We start from the raw sequence: 25,750 nt of genomic DNA on the forward strand, positions 1-25,750 counted from the left end.
GATTTTAACTTAACCTTATAAGCGTCTGTTAATAGAATTGACTTTTCTTACAAACTATTTTGAGTTACAGATAAACAATTTCAAATATAAACACTTTGATGGATACCCTAAAATTATACACATTTGACAGTAAAAATACCTAAAATACCTACTAATCATGTCAAATTTAATAGATTACTTTATTTATTTTTTTAATACAAATGGCGATCTTATAGAAAGGGGAGGCAATCAAATTTACTATAAAGTACATTTCCGTCACATAATAAATAAATAGACAAACTCATATCATGCCGATTTATAAATTAGTAAAACTCCTAATTGTCAAGAATTTTCAAGTGCTTAAAATAGAAAAAAAAATCACTTTTACTTGAACTCAGTATATAGGAACGTTTATTGTTTATTCTTGCATAAGCAAAACATAACTGTCAAATGACGTCGCACTTGCACGCGAAAAACATAGGAAAAAGGTAATGTTTCCTTTATGTACGAAATAAAAAAAAGAGAGATAAAAAGAAAGAAAAAAGAACAAAACGCGGAATAACCGAATTGGAAGAAAAACTTTTATGCAAAAATAGCGCTAATGCATTTTTTCTTGTGCGTTAACATCTGCAGAAACCCTCGGAATTATTAAATCACGCCCTGCGAGCTCGGTCTTAAAATATGTCCACGTGCTTCTGCAGTTCGTCGCCTTATTCTAAAAATGTCCTAACTCCATTTTTACCAAAAATGAGATAACTGCACATTTATTTTAGTATTAGTTTGTTCTATCTCCAAAACAAAACTTGTGAAGATTTACGTCATTCTTTTGTAGATATAGCGTCTGTATTTTGTTCTATGTCCAATGGAAAGCTTTGCTGTTAGCCTTTTTTCGTCGTATCTCCAACACATGTAACACTTTTAGGCTAATCTTTCGTGACAGCCAATCAAGTTGAAAAATATATGTCATGTGACCTAAAGGGGCCTGACAATATAATTGTTCTAACTCCAGTGATAACAACAACAATCGTATCTAAATCAGCCAGCTAACTAGGAAAATAACAGTTAAAAATGATTTCTGAAGCATGTAAGTATAATATTTTAGCTTTTATACGTTTTATAAGTGAATTTATATTTTGTATTAGTATTTGTTTCATAGTATTATCATTCTTTTATATATTTTTCTCAAAGTTTCACAATCACATAATTTCGGATAACTATATTCGGATATTCGTATGAACTATTTGGAACTATTTGGAGTATCGAACATTGTTGTTGTTTAATTGTTAATGATAATATTTTGTCCATTTCAGGTCAGACTTACTTACATTATCAGACGTTGTCCTTACAGAAATGTTGTCTCTTAGAACTTGTGACTGCAGTTAGCAGAACTTCCACAAAACTATGAAATTTTATATCAACAACATCAAGTCTGTGGGGAAGTTTTGACTTGCCATCAGTTTCAGATAAATCATTGTTTCAAGTCTTAAAATATTCACAAAATAAATAGATATTTAACATTCCAATGGGATCGGAATACCACTGTCTTGTCAAAACATAGATTTTAAGTTTGCATGCGAGTTTCAGTGTTCTCCGGGTCATCAATGATTATATTTATTAGATAATAGCAGAATTCTTAAGGCACAATACGGCATGATCTAAAATGTAGCCGGCTCGGTTTGATTTAGCCTGTTCATGGAATGTCCAGTATCTACGTTGTGCGACAAACACCAATATGGGAGATCGCAAAATTCACTGGATGTAAAATCTTGTAAACGACGATTTTGCAATCTTGAAAGATTGTTAAGAACTTGAGCAGATATTTTTTCATACGTTGATATTAAACCACAAACAATACTTGAGACTTTGAATGCATGTGGTATTGACTTTAATTGTGTGAATTAAAAAGAATTATTGGTAATATAATTTATATCTGTATCATTTAATCACAATATTAGAGATGGTTACAATCATTTCATTTTTCATAATGGTTCAAAATATGTCAGTTTGTTTTAGCAAGTTCATTGATTAAAAATTTTGTGAAATGTTTGTTTTTCTTTTTTTATGGCACAATTTTATATTGTTATTATCGAGAAAGGCCCAAGTTGGAGATCACGTGAATGAATTTACACTTTGACATAGTAATTTACGAAGATAAAGTGATTTAGTGTCAGCGGTTCAACCACTCTGGCTGAAAATGTTCTTTAGAATTTTAAAAATCTACTAATATTCTATAGTAAAATTATTACTCTTAAAAAATGCTAACTCAAAAAGTATTTACAATTTTAGCCTTACTTTGTCATATCTCCGCAAACTCATTTTTAGAGTAATTTTTTTATCTAAAAATAAACATTTTTGGTCTATCTCCATTTTTTTTTTAATTTTTACAATTTCTTCAAATTATAAAGGTATATAACAAAGTGCTTTCATCACATGTTGACATCTATAATACCAATCCAGAAGTCCACACTGTTAGGAGTTATTAAATAAAAGTTACAACGTCTTGAACCTTTAACCCCTTTTTCCCAAAAAAGAGGAAATTGTAGATACACCATTTTTAGAATAGGGCGACGAGTTGTTAATGCACGAAAAAGGTGCATTGTCCATTCCTTGCGAATTATAATCTTTCATTAAAATTTACCCGGTATTCAAAATTTAAAAAAAAATCTTCAACAGAATGCTCTCAAAATTTAACATACGACATTTTTAAAATAGACTTTCAATTGAAATTTGTTAGGCTTATTTTTTCTATGTAAGATTTTCAAATTAAAAGAATACACCATTTAAATATAAAGCGTCTAATTTTGACCTTTGCAATAATTTATACTCTTTTTTTTCTTCCATCAGGCAAGATAAGTGTAGTCTGCATCAGTTGATTTTAATTGTGTTACTTTTGACAAAATCAGTAAGTAAAAACATCACATAAAAGTATAGTATATTTGCTTCATCTTCATACCACAATCATCGTTTTGACATTTTTATGTAAAATGTACATTTTTATGTTCCTTTGTAATGCATTTGTAATTTGTATATAACATATACATGCACATATATTCCTTTATTTTTTTTGGAGGATGCTGGGGTCAAAAAATATGGTCCCAGGAGGAAGTTAAGAAAACGTATCTTCAAAAATCATTTGTCTAGCCTGCAATTTCTAATAATCCCTTGGACAATTCGATGTTAAACTGAAGTTATGGGTGTTTTTTGTTTGTTTTGTTGTTGTTGCTTCTTTTTGCCATGACGGGACTAGATTTTTTTTTCGTACTTCGAGACTAATTTTCCATTCGATGTAGTTCTAGACACATAGCTTGTGTTCAAAATTTGAGATCATTCCCTCACTCCTTATTTCAAGAATAATTACAATGTATTATAATGTTAAAGAGTTGGTTTTTAATTCTTTACCCAAACTTAAAGGCGGACCAGTGCTTTTCACTCAAATCGGGCTTAAGATTATCACAAATATGCGATTTTCAATTTATTTAGCTGAGTAGATCTACAATATATATTCTCTTTTGTATATTATCTTTCTGTTTTGTTTCTTTTGAAAGTGCCCAAGTTGATATATGCAGGAACGTCTATTATATAGATACTGCATGCTTATTATATATAGAACATCCCTGGTCTATGTAAGAAATGAAAATTATATCTTTATAGGCTTTTTCGGCCTATATGGACATGCTGTATTTCAAGAATTAGCGGTCTCAGACCTGTACAGTATACACATCCGTTCATTTCGCGTTTTACGAGTTGTTTCGTTTCGTTTTAATATCAGACACGTGACAACGTGAAACTTTTCAAGGGAGATAAAAACAATAACAAATAACTGGTACGCGTGATTTAACATTTTTACAATTTTCCAAGTAAAGGGATGCAAATTCGAGTTTTTAACATCAAATGGACTGATATAAGCACATTTTGATCAGGTGTGGTATAATTATTTTCACTAAAGGACCCCAACCTGTCAACGGTTATTATCACTCAGTGTCAAAGTCTTATCAATTATCGATCCAATTTCCACATTATTTTATGAAATGTGTCATTTGACGTGTTCACATCAGTAACACATCAAAATATATGCTAATGAGCTAAAAATGTATATTTCTTATTAACGAAAATCTTGCCATTAAGGTTTTTTGCAGATATACACTGTTTAATATGAAGGAAGATTCTGCCATGAACAGGTGGTTTACTTATGCAACCAAAGCAGTTGTAACTTGTATATAAAATAAAAAAGATCTATGTATAAGTCTCATGTTCATTTTTATACATTCATTGAAATAATTGATACAATACTCATTGACTATGAGTTAAGCTGCAGAGAGAATGTGTGTAAAATAAAGGTATATAAATATATCATTACTGTACAGTACTAGTACTAGTTAATATTAATTTAGTATTTAATTTCTGTTTCGGAAACAGAAGTGAATATAATTGAACAAGCAACTAAAGGGACTCAGCAAAGTGTTGGGATAGTGTAAAAAATTAATTTTAGAAAAAAAATAAACTGTATAATATATACAGTATAATATATATATATTTGAACTCGTCAAATCGGCTGAATGCCACTAGTCCAGTATAAATCAAAATTGCAAAGTCATTCTTAGTCTTACTTAAATGGAAGTGGCTAGCCGAAAGGGCCCGTACGGCTAGCCAAAAGTTCTAGCCGTACGTGAGTCACGTACGACTAGCCAGGACACACTGTATTGACTAGCCGTACGGCACTTTTCAAAAATATATGGAAGGCGAAAGTGCATATGTTAATTATGACTTAAAGCGAGGATTTTAGTCAAGAATGTTTACTTTTTAGAGATTAATCGACGCATTGGCTACAGTAAAGAATGTATACTTTGTCATCTCAAGACGTCGAGAAAAAATAGCGTTTGGTTGCAGTTAAATAACATCAATAAAAATAGTTTACAAAATTTTGATAATAATCCTTTTTTGTTTCATTAAGTTTAATTTTTAAATTGAAAAAAAAAAAAAAAAAAAAAAAAAAAAACACCGAAAATAATTGTTGTTGGGCTCTGATAATATTGCGTCAATTACCGTCGGTATAGAAGTTTGTCCATCGTCCATCATTAAGGAAAGTTTGCATTATTAAATTATTTTTCCTTTTCACTGTATTTTCTAATATTCTTTTTATTTATTTATTCCCCTCCGATCATTATTTATTCGATCCATGTGCTTAATTAACAGATTTAACAATTCATCTTTCATACAAATCATAAGCATGAAAATTAAGGACGTTATAACATGCAACTTTGACACTTAATTTTATTAAGATAGATTATACAACGCTTACTCGTATTCATTTTTTTTTGCAACATTGCAGACATCTTTATTAAAGTGAACAAACTAGGACAAATGCGGAGATTTGATTAAAATCGTCATTTAAAGACACAAAAATAACATATGCATTTTCGACTTCCATATAATTTTGAAAAGTGCCGTACGGCTAGCCAATACAGTGTGTCCAGGCTAGTCGTACGTGACTCACGTACGGCTAGAACTTTTGGCTAGCCGTACGGGCCCGTACGACTAGCCACTTCCTACTTAAATCATACAAATCAATTTATTGCTGGTTGGTTCAATGACACGGTTTGGAATATTTACATGTAGAAGAAAGAGTTGGGACAGGTTGCACAGTTGTGTTCGACCTAGCAAAAATATGATAATTCCATCCCAAATATTCGTTTGTTGTTCAAAAACAGTTTAAGTTGGGACAATTATATATTGTCAACATCTAGTGATGTCATTTATCTGCAATTTGATATATACATGTAGCTTTATATGATTTACTTAAGTTTAAAATTTCAGCATTCCATAAATTAGTAAAGAGTAACCTTGACAAACGTTGTGATAGAAACAGAAGCTGATAGATCTACAGTATTGTGTGTTTGCCAACATCCATAATAAGATGGCAAGTTCTGAACTGGACTTGATGAAAGAAATTCCTGGATACAAGCTGATTCTAAAGACAGTTTTAAAGGGGCAGATTCAACAACTGGTATGTTTCTTTGTAAATGATACAAGTCTCTTTATATGTATCATTGACCTGTCTTAATTGCTTTAGATTCAGAGCAGTCCATTCCTGGTTTTAGGGATTTCAATACTAGTAAATAAGTATTGATGCAGTTGATAGTAAAATGTTAGCTGATTAGGCCTGGTAGTTAGGATGTTTTATCACATATCCAAGAATGGGCACTGTCTGAACTTAATATATACTGGTCGTCCAATAATGGACCGATATTAGCTTGACTATTCAGAGAAAAGGGAGAGCCATTGTACTCCCGCAGGCATCACATCATACTTTGGCTAAATTTTGTTTGTAAGTTGATATCTCTATAACTGCTTTAGGGAATTGGTTGAAACTTTTCACACTTATTTGAGAGCATACAAAGAGGTCACTGTCCAAGGCCCATAATTCTTGACATCAATTTTAACAGAAAAATGACTCAAAATTATAACGTTTTTCACTCAAATCTGGTTTTAAAAAAGGATGCAAATATGATTTTCAATTTATTTCTGAGTATACATTTATTTGTTATTTATCTTTTGCATATCTTTCTGTTTTAAGGTTCTCAGCTGAATTAGGTAAGAAATTAAAATTTAAGGTTTTTGGATCTCAGTGGAGTGAAGTTCCTTTAAAGTTAAACTATAAAAAAGGAACTTTTGACATAATATTTTTACAGTTCATGTGGCAAAAAGTTAGGTTTAAGCACTGACTATTGATAGTCCTATTTGAGATATTTCTTCATGTTTGTTTATGAATTGTAGGTACAACAGTTAGCCTTGTATACAGATGAGGAATCAGTCCTTCTGACAGCTTGTGTTGGTGATGGAGCAGTCACGGTCAGCAGTCTGGGGTCGGACATCGGTAAAATGTTTCTCGGGGACCATGAAGACATAAAATCGCAGTTTATCAGCTTCTGTTTGAAAAGTGAGACTATAAATTTTACAGGCTTTCCATTTGTGGACGTTTGGGAATCATTTACTCCTTGATTTTGGCTTGTGATTTTCCAATTTATAATGCTTTTCCATCTATAAAATGTGACTTCCAATGTCAGACATTTTCAGTCTCCGACTTCCAAATTTTGAAACTTAATGGAAGCTCTGATTTAAGCTTAATTATGTTGTTAAAATTTGTTAATTTCAAACACTTTCCACCTCAGATACCTCATCATGATGAACATACTAATTACCAGTATTAGTTTCGTAAGAGGAATTGAGGTCATGACCCTAGTGTAGCTCGAACTTACATTTCCTAGGTTTGATAGGTCGACGCCGAAACCACTAGGGTACTTCTCCCCTTGAGGCATCGTTGGTTGCTCACTGTATATATTCTGCACATACTATATAATCTATTGTAGATAATGTATTTTGTACGGAATATATACCGTGGGTAACTGACGATGTTCTTGAGGCTGCTTTATGACTGTATTATTTTGTTGCCTGTAGACGATTCCATGTTTGTTGAGTGTAATATGAGTGAATCACAGATTACATGTCATTGTTAGGTTAAAGGGAATGCTTTTCACTCAAATTGTGCTAACAATAGCGCAAATTTACGATTTTTTAATTGTTTGTTTCTGAGTATATTTTGTAATTATCTTTTGCATAAATTTTCTGTTTCAAGTGCCCAAGCTGATCTATGTAATTGTTAAAAATTCAAATAAAATGTTTCTAGGCTTTTCGACCTCAGTTGGGTTATTGTGTCTGATTTAAAGGCAAATGTTGCCAAACTCTGCATTGATTTAGTTTGTAGTTGTAGTCTGTATAAGATATATTACCGGCCTTATTTCAAACAGGCTGTATAGTATAGCATATGATTAAGATTAATATACAATGGCTTTATCTTAAAAATAAAAGTTCTTAACATATCTACCAAGGTATACAAAGACGAGTGCCGAAATACACTAGGTCATTGAATCCGGTTAGTGAAGACACCGTCACTGCCCTTATTTAATTTACCAGTCATACATTTATTGACTTATTTATGAAACTTTACCCATGTATTTCTTCATCCACAGATCATCATAACATTCCGCTGCAAAAAGATGAATCAACAATTGATAATGACCCTTACTTTGGGCCTTGTAACTTACCTTTGTCTCCTAAAGTTGTCTCCCCTAAGCAAGGGGGAGTTCTCACAAGGTCATCACCTAAACAAAGGCATGAGCCGTACCCTGTTAAAAGATCTAGTAGTAGACAAGCATTTAACATAGAGAAGAGTGCCAGACTAACTGAAGGCAAGATGGTGTCTATAAAACAAGAAAACAGTAGCACAGGGCCTAATGATAGCATTAGTAATGTAGAAATTGGAAATCCAGAAAGTGTAGAAAGTTTGACTGGTCCTAGAGAACAGTGTGACCAGTCTGAGAAAAAAGGAGAAATTTTTGAGAACCAGTTTGCATATCAGAATGAGGCAACATTCCAAAGAGAGGCTGAGAAAGATAACAGTGATAATAGTAACACTTCCTCACCAGAAAATTCCAAAACAGTTCCGGTAACTCCAGAGAGCCTTTTTGTCAATTCTTGTTTCACCAGTTCACTGCCCTTGGACACGGCTCAGAGAGAAAATAGGTCACAGTCTGCTTGCAATTCTGACATAAAACTTGAAGCAATATCTGAATCAGAGATGGAGCTTGAAATCACTGGCACCATGCCAGGCAATGGCAATGCCAAGGGTAAGAAGAGTCTGTCTTTGGCTGATGTAACCTTGAGCCCAAAGAGTGCAGGTGCAACAAGTGGTTATGAGGATTTAGCAAGACAGGTACCCCAAAGTAAGTAGAAATTAAATATTAGCAAGGAAATGCACTTGTATTTTGGCCAATTGTGCTTTGTAGTTTATACCAAATTCATTTTAGCATGGTAGTGTAGAAAGCTAGAAGCTTATAAGATACATTCTCAAATCTGTTCATGGAACCAACCAGAACTGAGCAATGATGGTAAAGTTTTATGCTCAAGGGAACAATGGCTTGCCCCTGATAGGGGTCCAAACCTATGAGGCTAGCCATCTTTAGATTACTACCTTAACGCATAGCCATGCTGCCACATATACGGTAGTCATCATAGTGCAATAACTGGTTAACTCCTATAAAATTTAGAAGGACTTAACCCGTTACTGCACTAAGGTTGCGATAGTGTGCTTTACAAAGTGTATATGATGGATTTCTGATAATTATGTACAAAGTGGTTTATTGCAAGATCATGAATGGTGACCAGGGTATACTGACTTCAAATCACTTGCCAATCACCACAATAGGTATGAATCCCAGCAGGGACTTTGGATTCTTTCATGAGAAGAAACTTTCCAGCCCGCTTACGGAACGTCAGTTGTTCTACTGAGGTTACCGCTTGTACAGGAAATAAAAGATGAACTTTCAACTTTTGTCTCTCATGTTTTTATGGTTTTCTTTGGTCAAACTACAAAATATAATGTGAGTGGCTTAATATCAGATTTACTTTGAAATGGCTGTTAACAAGTCATTGTCTCAATTGTTTTTCATGTGAGAAATAAAGTTGTTTAATGTCCCCACTTGTTTTTATTTTAGATCTGGAGCTCGTTAGTGGGCAGCTTGTCGGAGAGGGGATGTCACCTGTACGGGTTCACATATGTGATATTTGCAGAAAACCGTTCCCGTCCAAATGGGAGCTTAGTCGTCACAGACGTACACATACAGGCGAGAAACCATACACCTGTGAATATTGCAATAAAGCTTTTTCAGATAAAAGTAACATGAATCAACATATAAAAGGAGTACATTTTAGGCAGCCATTCAGAAAAGACAATTTGTACAATAAGACAAAAACATCTCTAACTTTAAACTCTCAAATTACTGACCACAAACATAACATCACCGTCCACTCACATAACGTCACTGATCACTAGTATATCACTGACCACTCACATTATATCACTGACCACCCACATTATGTCACTGACCACTCACATTACATCATTAACCATTTACATTACAGCTTTGACCACTTACATAACATCACTGACCACTCTCATTACATCACTGACCACTCATACTTCAACATTGACCCACTCATATTACAATATGACCCACTCATATTACATCATTGACCACTCATTACACACACTGAGCACTCACATTGCATCAATGACCACTTACATTACATAACTGACCATTTACATTACAGTTCCCTGATTACACTACAGGCGTTAATAAATCTTACCATATTTCATCACTGTGACCACTCACATTACATCACTGACCACTCACATTAATCACTGACCACTCACATTACATCAGTGACCACTCACTTTACATCACAGACCACTCACTTTACACCACTAGCCACCCACATTACATCACTGACAACTCGCAATACATCAATGACCACTCACATTACATCAGTGACCACTCGCTTTACATCACAGACCACTCCCTTTACACCACTATCCACCCACATTACATCACTGACAACTGGCAATACATCACTGACCACTCATAAAACATCACTTATAAATCTTACCATATTTCATCACTGTGACCACTCACATTACATCACTGACCACTCACATTACATCACTGACCACTCACATTACATCACTGACCACTCACTTTACATCACTGACCACTCACATGACATCACTGACTACTCACATTACATCACTGACCACCCACATTACATCACTGACAACTCGCAATACATCACTGACCACTCATATAACATCACTGACCACTCATATAACATCACTGACCACCCACAATACAGCACTGACCACTCATATAACATCACTGACCACTCACATTACATCACTGACCACTCATATAACATCACTGACCACTCACGTGACATCACTGACCACTCATATAACATCACTGACCACTCATATAACATCACTGACCACTCACATGACATCACTGACCACTCGCATTACAGTAATCACTCCAGATTCACATAATTTGTTATTAAGCAACATTTTTATAATGTGTTGTAAACAGTTACAAAAATCATTCCAAAAAAAAAGCAAAAATACCACTGGATTACAAGAGGCTAGGTTGTGATTCTTCTGGAATATTTGTGAAATACAACTTCAATACAAACAGCTGAAGTGGATTAGCAGTCATGCACTAAAGTTGAACTGGTGCATACACATCAAGTTGATGGTTTAGACAATTTCAGTTTTAACATTTTGCACAATTTTATAATGCCTCAGAGCTGGTAGGTCAGTAGAGATACTGTTTTTGTCTTGTCTTTCTGTTTTTCTGCAGGAAAACAACTTTCTCATTTTAACATTGGCAGTAACAACTTCTTCTATACTTGGACTGGACAAACTTGTGTCAAAAATAGGTGTCTTTTAACTTATTGAAAGTTGACCTTGACCCCCTAACTGAATTTGATCTTCGTGGTGGTATTTTGCTTGTTTATTATGTTATTGAATTGGGGAAATTGTGTTTTATATACAGACTTTGTTGTGAGTTTGTCTGTTAAGATTTAATACAAAAACATTTGTTTTTGTTAATGTTTTTAGCTCACCTGACCACAAAGTGGTCAAGGTGAGGTATAGTGATGGGGCTATGTCCGGCGTCCGTCGTCGTGCGTCGTGCGTCGTGCGTCGTCAACAATTGGGTTGTTAACAGTCTAGCAGTCACAGTTTTGATTGGATCATCATCAAACTTTGTCAGAATGTTTGTCTCAATGAAATACAGATCGAGTTCGAAGATGGGTTATCTCGGGTCAAAAACTAGGTCACAGGAGCTAAAAATAGAAAAAGCTTGTTAACACTCTAGAGGCTGCAGTTTTCATCCAAATATTCTGGAAATTTGTCAGGAAGGTTGTTTTGATGATATCTAGGTCAAGTTCGAAGATGGGTCATCTCTGGTCAAAAACTAGGTCACGAGCTAAAAATAGAAAAAGCTTGTTAACACTCTAACAATTGGGTTGTTAACAGTCTAGCAGTCACAGTTTTGATTGGATCATCATCAAACTTTGTCAGAATGTTTGTCTCAATGAAATACAGATCGAGTTCGAAGATGGGTTATCTCGGGTCAAAAACTAGGTCACAGGAGCTAAAAATAGAAAAAGCTTGTTAACACTCTAGAGGCTGCAGTTTTCATCCAAATATTCTGGAAATTTGTCAGGAAGGTTATTTTGATGATATCTAGGTCAAGTTCGAAGATGGGTCATCTCTGGTCAAAAACTAGGTCACAAGCTAAAAATAGAAAAAGCTTGTTAACACTCTAATAATTGGGTTGTTAACAGTCTAGCAGTCACAGTTTTGATTGGATCATCATCAAACTTTGTCAGAATGTTTGTCTCAATGAAATACAGATCGAGTTCGAAGATGGGTTATCTCGGGTCAAAAACTAGGTCACAGGAGCTAAAAATAGAAAAAGCTTGTTAACACTCTAGAGGCTGCAGTTTTCATCCAAATATTCTGGAAATTTGTCAGGAAGGTTGTTTTAATGATATCTAGGTCAAGTTCGAAGATGGGTCATCTCCGGTCAAAAACTAGGTCACAGGAGCTAAAAATAGAAAAAGCTTGTTAACACTCTATAGGCTGCAGTTTTCATCCAAATATTCTGGAAATTTGTCAGGAAGGTTGTTTAGATGATATCTAGGTCAAGTTTAAAGATGGATCATGTCTGGTCAAAAACTAGGTCACAGGAGCTAAAAATAGAAAAAGCTTGTTAACACTCTAGTGGCTGCAGTTTTCATCCAAATATTCTGGAAATTTGTCAGGAAGGTTGCTTAGATAATATCTAGGTCAAGTTCGAAGATGGGTCATCTCCGGTCAAAAACTAGGTCACAGGAGCTAAAAATAGAAAAGTTTGTTAACACTCTAGTGGCTGCAGTTTTCATCCAAATATGCTGGAAATTTGTCAGGAAGGTTGTTTTGATGATATCTAGGTCAAGTTGGAAGATGAGTAATGTCCGGTCAAAAACTAGGTCACAGGAGCTAAAAATAGAAAAAGCTTGTTAACATTCTAGTGGCTGCAGTTCACATCCAAATATTCTTGAAATTTGTCAGGAAGGTTGTTTTGATGATATCTAGGTCAAGTTGGAAGATGGGTCATGTCCGGTCAAAAACTAGGTCACAGGTGCTAAAAATAGAAAAAGCTTGTTAACACTCTAGTGGCTGCAGTTTTCATCCAAATATTTTGGAAATTTGTCAGGAAGGTTGTTATGATGATTTTCAGGTCAAGTTCGAAGATGGGTTATCACCGGTCAAAAACTAGGTCACAGGAGCTAAAAATAGAAAAAGCTTGTTAACACTAGTGGCTGCAGTTTTGATTAAAATATTCTGGAAATTTGTCAGGAAGGTTGTTTTAATGATTTCTAGGTCAAGTTCGAAGATGGGTCATGTGTGGTCAAAAACTAGGTCACAGGAGCTAAAAATAGAAAAAGCTTGTTAACACTCTAATGGTTGCAGTTTTCATCCAAACATTCTGGAAATTTGTCAGAAAGGTTGTTTTGATGATTTCTAGGTCAAGTTCGAAGATGGGTCATCTCAGGTCAAAAACTAGGTCACAGGAGCTAAAAATAGAAAAAGCTTGTTAACACTCTAATGGCTGCAGTTTTCATCTAAATGTTCTGGAAATTTGTCAAGAAGGTTGTTTTGATGATATCTAAGTCAAGTTCGAAGATGGGTCATCTCCGGTCAAAAACTAGGTCACAGGAGCTAAAAATAGAAAAGCTTGTTAACACATTAGAGGCTGCAGTTTTCATCCAAATATTCTTGAAATTTGTCAGGAAGGTTGTTTTGATGATGTCTAAGTCAAGTTCGAAGATGGGTTATCTCTGGTCAAAAACTAGGTCACAGGAGCTAAACATAGAAAAAGCTTGTTAACACTCTAGTGGCTGCAGTATTGATTCAAATATTCAGGAAATTTGTCAAGAATGTTGTTTTGATGTTTTCTGGGTCAAGTGCTAAGATTGGTCATGTCTGGTCAAAAACTAGGTCACAGGAGCTAAAAATAGAAAAATCTTTTTAACACTCTAGTGGCTGCAGTTTTGATCCAAATTTCCTGGAAATTGGTCAGGAAGGTTGTTTTGATGATTTCTAGGTCAAGTTTGAATATGGGTCGTGTCCAGTCAAAAATTAGGTCACATTGCCCAAATATGGAAAAATCTTTATAACACACTAGAGGTCACATGTTTGACTCAGTCGCATCAAACTTGGTCATGATGCTTGTTTAAGACATTGCTTAGATGCGGTTGTGTCAGGTGAGCGATCCAGGGCCATCATGGCCCTCTTGTTTATTATTAAGTTTGAAAATCAGAGTATTTTATGAGCTATATTAGCTTTTTATAACGCCACTTCCGCACAACAAAGTTTTTAAGTGGGGGTATACTGTAATTAGCTTATCCATCTGGCGGTTGAGTTTTGTTTGTCTGGGGCATAACTTGAAAACAATTTTGGAGGTTTTACCCTGAAACTTCATAAATGCATAGATCTCACATAGGAAATGTGCACTGTTCAACAACTTTAACACTCTTTTGTATTGTTTTGGAGTTATTGCCCTTTGTATTTTTCATACTTGGGAGTTATTGCCCTTTGTAATATTTCATACTTAATTTTTATATGCCCGAAAAAATTTCGGGCATATTATGTTATACCCCCTGGCGTCTGTCCGTTCGTCCGTTAGCAATTTGGTTTCCGGAGCATAACTTAAGTTCCATTTGGCCCACAACATTCAAACTTAATAGGATGATTGTCCATATTAAGTAAAAGACCCCTATTGATTTTGGGGTCACAAGGTCAAAGTCACTATCACCTTAAAACTGAAAACAGTTTCCGGAGCATAACTTAAGTTTCATTTGGCCCACAACATTCAAACTTCATAGGATGATTGTCCATATTGGGTAGAAGACCCCTATTGATTTAGGGGTCACAAGGTCAAGGTCACTATCACCTTAAAACTTAAAATAGTTTCAGGAGCATAACTTAAGTTCCATGTGGCTGACAGTGTCAAACTTCATAGGATGATTGTCCATATTGTGTAGAAGACCCCTATTGATTTTGGGGTCACAAGGTCAAAGGTCAAGGTCACTATTACCTATTACCTTAAAACAGTTTCAGGAGCATAACTTAAGTTCCATGTGGTCCACAGTGTTCAAACTTCAAAGGATGATTGTCCATATTGGGTAGGAGACCCCTATTGATTTTGGGGTCACAAGGTCAAAGGTCAAGGTCACTATATTACCTTAAAACTGAAAACAGTTTCCGGAACATAACTTAAGTTCCATTTGGCCCACAATATTCAAACTTCATAGGATGATTGTCCATATTGGGTAGAATACCCCTTTTGATTTTGGGGTCACAAGGTCAAAGGTCACTATAACTTTAAAACTGAAAACAGTTTCCAGGGCATAACTTAATTTCTATTTGGCCCACAATATTCAAACTTTATAGGAGGATTGCTATTGGGAGGAGGTAATACTTTATTTAATTTATGTAATGTCTTACAAATGCTTCATCCTTAATAAAAAAAAAAAACACTTTCGGGCATATAATGCTCCACCTAGCGGTGCTCTTGTTTACTTTAACATTACTCGATAAGTGTTGAAAGAGTAAGTGTAAATGTATAACTTCAAAGATGAATAGATCTCATTGATAAAAAATTGCATGGTCTAAGAACTATGACTTGTAATTATATAATTCTTGAGTAATTGTCCTTTGTAATTTTTCAGATTTTATTTTTTTGTCTTTAGCATAACTTTAAAGCAGCATGCCTCCAAATTCATGCTAATTTTCATGAAAATTTTGGAAATGTATTTAAAAGTTAAATATTGTGAAGAAATTAAATGGAAGCAGTTTACACATTACAAAAGCACTCACAAACCATGTAAATTACCAAAGTGTTCAAAATATTCAAAAATAGCCTTTACTGTGTTAGCAACACAGTAGAAATATGGTTATAAATACCGAAAAATCAATCAGTAATCACACATAACATGTAAATTATTACTTAGATCTTGAATCGTTTTACTTTTTCTAAAATCTTGGTACATTTTCTCAGGTTTGATTTTATTGAAATATTTTGGCTAATCTAGAGGCATAAGGCTTTAAAAGTGCTGGAAGTACCAACATGCCAAAGCTGCATGTGCCTGATTAGTGGCAGTTATTATTTTCTAGTTTATATTTTTTAATTATGTTAAGATGTGTATTTAATAGTAGAGAATGTGGTATATGAAATGAAGAAAATAATATATTTAATTAGGAAAGATAAATCTTGTTATTGTTCTTTTTTCATACTTTATTATACGCCCGTTTCAAAAACGGGACGTATTATGGGAACGCCCCTGGGGCGGGCGGTCGGGCGGGCGGGCGGGCGGCGTCCAATTTTGTCCGGAGCATATCTCCTACATGTATGGAGGGATTTTAATGAAACTTCATAGAAATGTTCACCACTATGAGGAGCAGTGTCGCGCACATGAACCAGGTCTCTAGGTCAAAGGTCAAGGTCACACTTAGAGGTCATTGAAAAATGCTTGTCCGGAGCAAAACTTCCACATGTATAGAGGGATTTCAATATTACTTGGCACAAAAGTTCACCATTGTGAGGCGGAGTGTCGCGTGCAAGATTCAGGTCCTTGCGGCCAAGGTCAAGGTCACATATAGAGGTCAAAGTTCAGATAAAACAAGATATGTTTGTAAAACATGTATGCCCCCTATCTGCAGCCAATTAGTCATGTGATAAGGTTATTATGCATGACTTCTGACCCAGTGATCAAACAATTAATAAGGGTTATCAAGTATCTACTAGTCATGACCTTAACCTTTGACCCCTTCACCCAAAACTCAATAGGGGTCATCTGCTGGTCACGACCAATCATCATACAAAGTTTGAAGTTCCTAGGCCTAAGCGTTTTTAGTTAATTGATCGGAAACCGTTTTTACCTACAAGGTCAATGTGACCTTGACCTTTGACCCCTTGACCCAAAATCAATAGGTCATCTGCTGGTCATGACCAATCACCATACCAAGTTTGAAGTTCCTAGGCCTAAGGGTTCTTTAGTTATTGATCGGAAACCGTTTTAACATACAAGGTCAATGTGACCTTGACCTTTGACCCCTTGATCCCAAAATCAATAGGGGTAATCTGCTGGTCATGACAAATCACAATACCAAGTTTGAAGTTCCTAGGCCTAAGCGTTCTTAAGTTTTTGATCAGAAACCGTTTTTACTTACAAGGTCAATGTGACCTTGACCTTTGACCCCTTGACCCAAAACTCAATAGGGGTCATCTGCTGGTCACGACCAATCATCATACAAAGTTTGAAGTTCCTAGGCCTAAGCGTTTTTAGTTAATTGATCGGAAACCATTTTTACCTACAAGGTCAATGTGACCTTGACCTTTGACCCCAAAATCAATAGGTCATCTGCTGGTCATGACCAATCACCATACCATGTTTGAAGTTCCTAAGCCTAAGGGTTCTTAAGTTATTGATTGTAAAGCATTTTTACCTACAAGGTCAATGTAACCTTGCCCTTTGACCCCTTAACCCCAATATCAATAGGAGTCATCTGCTGGTCATGACCAATCACCATACCAAGTTTGAAGTTCCTAGGCCTAAGGGTTCTTTCGTTATTGATCGGAAACCGTTTTTACCTACAAGGTCAATGTGACCTTGACCTTTGACCCCTTAACCCCAAAATCAATAGGGGTCATCTGCTGGTCATAACCAATCACCATACCAAGTTTGAAGTTCCTAGGCCTAAGGGTTCTTTTGTTATTGGTCAGAAACCGTTTTTACCCAAGAGGTCAATGTGACCTTGACCTTTGACCCCTTGACCCCAAAATCAATAGGGATCATCTACTGATCATGACCAATCACCGTACCAAGTTTGAAGTTCCTAGGCCTTAAGGTTCTTTAGTTATTGATCGCAAACCGTTTTTGCTTACAAGGTCAATGTGACCTTGACCTTTGACCCCTTGACCCCAAAATCAATAGGGGTCATCTACTGATCATGACCAATCACCATACCAAGTTTGAAGTTCCTAGGCCTTAAGGTTCTTTAGTTATTGATCGGAAACCGTTTTTGCTTACAAGGTCAATGTGACCTTGACCTTTGACCCCTTGACCCCAAAATCAATAGGGGTCATCTACTGGTCATGACCAATCACCATACCAAGTTTGAAGTTCCTAGGCCTAAGGGTTCTTTAGTTATCACTCGGAAACCATTTGGTCTACGGACCGACGGACCGACGGACCGACAGACCGACGGACCGACGGACCGACAAGTGCAAAGCAATATACCCCCTTTTCTTCGAAATGGGGGCATAAATATGAAGATGTGTATATGGACCATTTAGTCATCATTTATTGAGGGATTGTAACACAAATGGTCATTATCAAGACTATGGCTGTGATACATATAATTTAGGTCAATATATACAAGGTCAAGGTCACTAAAGATGATGAAATATCCAGATTTTGTAAATAGAATTTAATCAAAGGGCAACAACAAAGTTATTACTTTGTTCATAAATGATTTACACAATTACTCCCCTTGATCTACTTTCACTTTCAATTCTAAAAATAGAATTTAATCAACGGGCATAAAATAATCCTCTTTCTTGGACTTGAGTATGTTCTAAAGAATGTAACATTTATTTACACATGTTTCATTCATTGGTCAAGATTCTTAACTGTGATAACTATGGTGTTCTGTAGACTTGGTATTTGTTCATAAAGATCATACAGTAATTACCTTATCAAATGTAAATACTTTCTCATAGAAATTTAATTATATTTTAATTTTCAAGTAAATATCAGCTAGTTCAGCTCATTCAAAGATTAAGAATTGTAATGAAATGTATTTCCCTAGAATAAAATCTTAAATCAGAATTTTTTAGTTATTAAATTACAATTACATGTACTTTTTATCTTCCCTACTGATTTGTTTTAAGGTTCATTTAACAACACAGTGCGGCTGTGCCAAGGATAAAAACTTGCTTGCTAGATAACACTTATCCATAATGCCCCCATCTCCATCTAAAGCTTTCGTAAACGGGCGTATTTTGTGACTATGGCACCCTTGTTGTAAATGAAATTAACATTGCAACGGAAGCAAATTTATTTATAATTACTTATACATGTATATAGCAATCCCATTTAGCTAAGTATCTGAAAGATTAACTCACCATTAAAATGCACAGCTGAATTAAAAAGTGATCCCATGGTATACACAGCTTAGTAAGTGGTCCCCATAAATTATGTCACATGGTTTTGTACATCACAAGATAACCAGAATAAATCTTTGAATGAAGGGAAATAATTCAGAATAGCATTATGAACTTTGTAAACAGAATTACCTCCCCTTCAAGATTCAAATTGGGACAGCAGGTCAAGGGGAGTTAATATGCTGAAAAAGGTCAAATGGAAGTAGGTTCTATATACCAATCAATATATCTGGGTAAAAGTAAATCAAAAGAATGATCACCACTTAAAAATTGCATGTCATCAAAGAAATGTGGCAGAGGGGTTACCTTTAATGGTTGATGCCCATGTGATTGTTTGAGGCAACTTCATGCAATGGGAATAACAGGGGTCTTAAATACATCTCTTTGGTCCAGGAGTTGAGGTGGTTTTTATCCCTGGTGTTGCTTTAAGTTTGTTACACCCCAGGTTAGCGACAATCATCTTCCCTGTACCGGCGCCATATGACCTATATATAAGGTGTTGTTGCTATTGTATACACACCGGTCTCTCAAATATTGTCAGTAAGACTGGTGTGCACAATGGTGTTGCGCCATAGAACCAAACAATCAAAAGCCTGAGTAATTTAGACTGGGCGCTAAGTGACCTCCCTTTGAAAATACAAATGTGTGTCAAGCCTCGGAGGCAAAGTTACATTATTGCATCTGGCAAAGGAATGTGAGTTTAATTGAAATTTAAAATGAAGTAATCCAAGTGAGTTTATGTGTTGGCAATGCAGCTGCAAGTTTCCCGCCTTATATGACACTGCTCGTGCGCTCAACGGTAATTGAGTCCACAGTTTCCAAAGTAAGAGACCTATTTACCAAATAAATGGACAAGATAAAGAAAAAATCAAAGTAAAGAAAAACCTGTATGCCTGAATTAAAATGCCATTTTAACTTGATACCATGGTTGAGTTTGCATTTTGACAAAATGAAATGATAAAAGTTAGATATCTACATTCCACATCATGGAATGACCTACAATTTTTTTAGTCTATTTTCTTGACTTAATTACGCAGTGGGTGTATTTTAACAATGAAAATGACATGTTTAATTATTTTTTTTTACAACAATGTAAAGTTAATTGGGCGAATGTTAGTTTCTACTGAAGGTACAAAACAATCGTTGAACCGTGCTATGTTTAAAACAAAACATTAAAGATCATTTTAAGATCAAAAATAGCATTTAACTTTATTTTTTTGTTTAAAATCAATAACTGTCCTAAAAATATACATATATCCATACTTTGGTTCAATTAATCTTAGTTGTTATTTTTTATTTATTTATTTTTTTAATTGAAAGTTATCTTATATAAACTAAAGGACTTTTCTTTTGGAATGACCATACTGAAGGAATGATGCGGAATACCTTTTTCTGTTTTGTTATATTTACATCCATCTTGAAGCCAGTTCACTGTGGTAGGTATATTTTGATTTTTTGAAGTGGATCGGTCATCTAGGTTAAACCATTGTAAGGCATATCAATTTGATGTGTTGATTTATTTATTTTTAATATATAGAGGATATTTAATTTTTTTTCTATAAATACAGGATTTATTTTCATTGAGTGGTATGAAAATAAATATTTCATGAGTTGCAGTTAAACCACAAGTTAATGTGATAATTTTCATACCACAAGATGAAAATAAATCCTGTATTTTAATGGAAAAAACTTGAATTTTCTGTTTATTATATACATTTTTGTCTTTTTTGACATTACAATTGGAAAGATTTTTCCCTTAAATTTTATATATTGGCTGAATTTAGAAGAAAGAAGTCCGGCATTGAAGATATCAGTGAAAATATGGAAAATATGTTTCACTGCAGTGATAAATAAATTTTTACAGTGAAAATATGGAAAATGAAAATACACATTTTATTCCATCGCTATTTCATTTATAAGTAAATTATAAATGCTATATTTATATAAAACTGATCTCTCCCAGAAAGTACAAAATTTTTCATCATTACCCAGTAAGATATATTTTGGAAGAATTGGAAGAAATATTGGATTCTGCAAAATGACAATTTTAGTGAAAAGAAGCAATGAATTAGTAGAAAAAGTACATATTCTTCGTATCTAGTTAGACAATGTCCTCTTTGCAAAGAGAATCTATTTGATTGACCCATATTATGAACATAGAAACATTGAAAAGAGAAATAGTTCTTAACAGTGTTTTATTGTATTATAACGTCTCTAGTCATAAGAAAAAATATTTATTATACCCGTGTATTATATATTCATTTATTATCCCCCGCCGATGGAATCGGGAGGGGGATATAGTTTTGGCGTTGTCCGTCCGTCCATCTGTCCGTCCGAATTGTGTTTCTGGAGTAGTTCTCTGCAACTACTGGCTGGAATTCAACGAAACTTTATGGGAATCATCAATATCAAGAGGAGATGCGCATATCGTCGGCTTGTTCCGGTCCGACCCTTTATCTCAGAGTTATGGCCCTTGATTAGTTATGTAGTATGCATATAGAGTAAAAATCGTTTCCGGAGTAGTTCTCTGCAACAACTGGCTGGAATTCAACGAAACTTTATGGGAATCATCGATATCAAAAGGAGATGCGCCTATCGTCGGCTTGTTCCAGTCAGACACTTTAACTCAGAGGTATGGCCCTTGATTAGTTATGCAGTATGCATATAGAGTAAAAATCGTTTCCGCACTACTTCTCTGCAACTACTGGCTGGAATTCAACGAAACTTTATGAGAATCATCAATACCAAGAGGAGATGCGCATATCGTCTGCTTGTTTGGGTCAGACACTTTAACTCAGAGTTATGGCCCTTGATTAGTTATGTAGTATGCATATGGAGTTAAAAACCGTTTCCGCGCTACTTCTCTGCAACTACTGGCTGGAATTCAACGAAACTTTATGGGAACCTTCAATACCAAGAGGAGATGCGCATATCGTCGGCTTGTTCAGGTCAGACACTTTAACTCAGAGTTATGGCCCTTGATTAGTTATGCAATATGCATATGGTTGCAATATGCATATGGAGTAAAAATCGATTCCGGAGAAGTTCTCTGCAACTACTGGCTGGATTTCAACGAAACTTTATGAGAATCATCATTATCAAGAGGAGATGCGCATATCGTCGGCTTGTTCCGGTCAGACCCTTTAACTCAGAGTTATGGCCCTTGATTAGTTATGTAGTATGCATATAGAGTAAAAATCGTTTCCGCACTACTTCTCTGCAACTACTGGCTGGAATTCAACGAAACTTTATGGGAACCTTCAATACCAAGAGGAGATGCGCATATCGTCGGCTTGTTTGGGTCAGACACTTTAACTCAGAGTTATGGCCCTTGATTAGTTATGCAGTATACATATAGAAAAATATTTGTTTCCTCGCTACTTCTCTGCTACTACTGGCTGGAATTCAATGAAACTTTATGGGATACTAAGAGGAGATGTGCATATAGTCGCCTTGTTCCAGTCAGATACTTATAACTCAGATTTATGGCCCTTGATTAGTTATGTAGTATGCATACATCTCATTGGCATTTCCAGATTTTACTATTAAACACAAAGTTATGGCTCTGTTATTGCCCTGAATATTTATTAAGTTCAAAGAATATTACTGTTTATGCCATGATTAATATATAAATAAAGCCTTATGTCTTCAGTTGTTGTGTTAATAATAACCAGTACTCGGCGGGGGATATAAATTCAACGAATTTGCTTGTTTACTTTTGGTTGGGGTTTTACATCGCATCAACACTGTACAAGTCATATGGCAACTTTCGAACTTTACTTAAGAAGATCTCGGGTGCTGGTCTGTGCATCATTCATGCACGAATGAGCACCTGAGTAGAACCATCTATGTTCTGTAAGCTAGCTAGATAGCTTCTTCAGGTGTAGAATCCAAAGTCCCTTTTGGGATTTGAACCCACGCGGTGCCAGGAGCAAGTTATTTGAAGTCAACGACCTTTACCACTCGGCCATGGACGCTCCTCCTGGATTTATTAAAATGTGAATTTAATATTTAAGATATTTTCTTAGATTATTCTGATTAAGTAGAGACAGCTAGTATGTTCTCAGCACATTTCATTGACTTTATTTGATTTTACAGTATCGGAGCCTACCTTTACGGCTTCTTACCCTGTCACAGTGCTTAAAGATGAGGGTAGTGCTACACCCGGGGGTACAGAACTCCACGAGTTTGAAGCCCAAGACGCCGAAACGGGTGTGATACCATTCTTAGATTTTACTTATGACCCGACAAGTGGTGCCGACATGTTTGAAATCACAGGTAAATGCAATCTAATAACTCGTACCATTGTGAATTTGTAATATGGACTTATAGTGTCCTCAAAATCGTAACCCTGAGATTAATAGCAATGATATATTTTGCCGTTTAAAACCTGGGCATCCTACACGTCGGTGTTCCCAAATCAGACATACTACATGTATATTTTTGTAAAATAAAAATATGTCACGCTAGCAAAATGGGCAGTTCCGTTTTCAAAGCATGTCAAGTACAATATACGAGAATTATGAGATTTTTAAGGGTTTATTGTAAATTATGTGAATATTGCATGTATTATTATTATTATTATTATATCTGTGTCGATTTTTAAGGGTTCATTGTAAATTCTGTTTATATTTCATGTATTATTATTATTATTATTATTGTTATTGTATGTGTAAGCTTCTAAAGGCACATTGAGTCTCAGCAATGATTTTATCTTTCTGCAGAAAGAGCAAGCATATTTTTAATAATGTTGATATACTTTAGAATATGTGAGACACCTGAAAAAATTACCCCAAATTTGAAATAAATTGTAATAAGAATTGCAAACATTTAATGTAAACAAACTGTGGTATTTTGACTTCAGTACAAAATGAAAAATCACTATACATTTGTAACTGTACGAATTAGCAAAAAACGCATAATATGAAACAACTGTATAGACCTTTTTTACGATACGGGTTTTCCATAGTAACGGATGTTACATTTCGCACCTGCGCATTCTCCGTATTATCAAGTAGTAACATTTTGGACATTGTAAAAGGACACAGTCATAAATAAATAGATAAATAAATAAATGTATTTTAAGGTTTAATGGGCCTTGCAGCTAGTGTACATTTGTTTTCTAAAGAATCCTTTTTTATTTCAAGAAACGGTAACTGCTACAGCAAGAAAAGCTGTTGTGACTTTGAAACCAAACGAGGAGTTTGATTATGAAACGCTCGACACCTACAAGATCTATGCTAAGGCATCGGACGGCACCAATACAGCGACAGGATTGCTGACCATACAAGTCAGGGATGTGGGCGAGGCACCGACCATGAACCCAAATACCACCGAGCAGTACTTCACTATTGAGGAAAACGCTGTATGTTTTATAATTTAAGTAACACAAGTTCCCTGTTTGTTCTTATACACGAGTCAGTCACTGTTGTTACCAAAGAACCTACCCTCGTGGCAGTGCAGAGTAAAGCAGGTTAAATGAGCTGTGTTTTTACCGGCACAGCCATATCATTGGATGTATCTTTGTTTTTGCACCTGGATATATTCAACTCTCACTGCAGAGCATAAGTGGGGATTTTATGCTTTAACACCGGGACCATTTCCAGGGGTTGAATTATCTTTACTCAGAGTCATGGCAATGACAAGTACCCGTAGGTTGGTGCCATGTTTATAACTCACAAGCGCCTCATTTAAAACAATCTAAGTAAAATATTACTGGTAATTTAGCATCACTTTTGGAGTACATGTACAATAAACGTTAGTATGACATTGAACACCTTTTCCGTAGAATGCCTTCATATTTGACATAACATAAATGGTGAAATTTATATAAGCTATACAATTAATCAATTACCAGATTTATTATATCTCGTGTAAACCTTTTACTGTATAGCCTAATGTGGCATAACATGGTGTTATTTCAATATTTAATCCTGGAAAGTCAGTAATTCTCTTTTTTTTTCAATATTCCCCAGGGGAGAGTATTCTAGACGGACTTAAGAAAACGGAATGTTGTAGTTCTCTCCCCTGACTGCAATAATTGCTGATAAATTACAGCTTAGTATAACCAGAGACTCTTTATTATTTTATATATCTCTGGTATTTCAAAAAATCTACATGTCAGTCAGGGTAATAATGCATAATAACCTAATACCCAAGGCTCTGTTACTTATATAATATTCTTCAATACATGAACAGTATCTCGATTTTAGGCAGGTACGGTGATCGGTAGTCCAAGTTTTACCATCCAAGATCTGGACAACATTGACGTTCATACTTGGGCTATTACTGGCGGTAACGGAAGCAGCTATATAAGTATAAATACTAATAATGGTACGATAACTCTAAAGGTATGTAACACCGTGGCTTTTGAATGGCTAACATTCACTGATTTTTTTATTATGTTTCAATTGATTTGAAAAAAGTGCAGATTGTAATTTCTGATTTTTGGTTCATAACTCTTAAGGTATATGTAACACCTTGGCTTTTAAATGGTTAATACCTTCATTGATTTCTGTAATATGTTTTAAATGATTTAAATAAAGTGCAGAAGGCAATTTCTGATTTTTAGCTCGACTATTAGATAAGAATAAGTAGAGCTATTG

The 25,750-nt window shown here is 35.0% G+C and overlaps 1 protein-coding gene across 2 annotated transcripts in view; it reads left to right on the top strand.

Annotated features, from left to right (window-relative positions):
- The first annotated feature begins 3,720 nt into the window (after positions 1–3,720).
- Positions 3,721–25,750, top strand: part of LOC132723562 (uncharacterized) — a 29,898-nt gene continuing 7,868 nt past the window's right edge. Inside the window, exons 1-7 of one of the 2 annotated variants that reach the window (XM_060708299.1) lie at positions 3,721–3,899; positions 5,794–5,983; positions 6,754–6,916; positions 8,007–8,759; positions 23,244–23,423; positions 24,293–24,510; positions 25,358–25,495. In XM_060708299.1, the coding sequence (XP_060564282.1) occupies positions 5,894–5,983; positions 6,754–6,916; positions 8,007–8,759; positions 23,244–23,423; positions 24,293–24,510; positions 25,358–25,495 (1,542 nt within the window). In that variant the 5' untranslated portion in view covers positions 3,721–3,899; positions 5,794–5,893. The remainder of the gene's footprint in view (positions 3,900–5,793; positions 5,984–6,753; positions 6,917–8,006; positions 8,760–23,243; positions 23,424–24,292; positions 24,511–25,357; positions 25,496–25,750) is intronic. The other variant, XM_060708300.1, reaches the window with a different exon arrangement.

This window comes from Ruditapes philippinarum, unplaced genomic scaffold (assembly GCF_026571515.1).
Source record: "Ruditapes philippinarum isolate M1 unplaced genomic scaffold, ASM2657151v2 ctg3342_1_1_1_1, whole genome shotgun sequence".
NCBI classification, from domain to species: domain Eukaryota; kingdom Metazoa; phylum Mollusca; class Bivalvia; order Venerida; family Veneridae; genus Ruditapes; species Ruditapes philippinarum.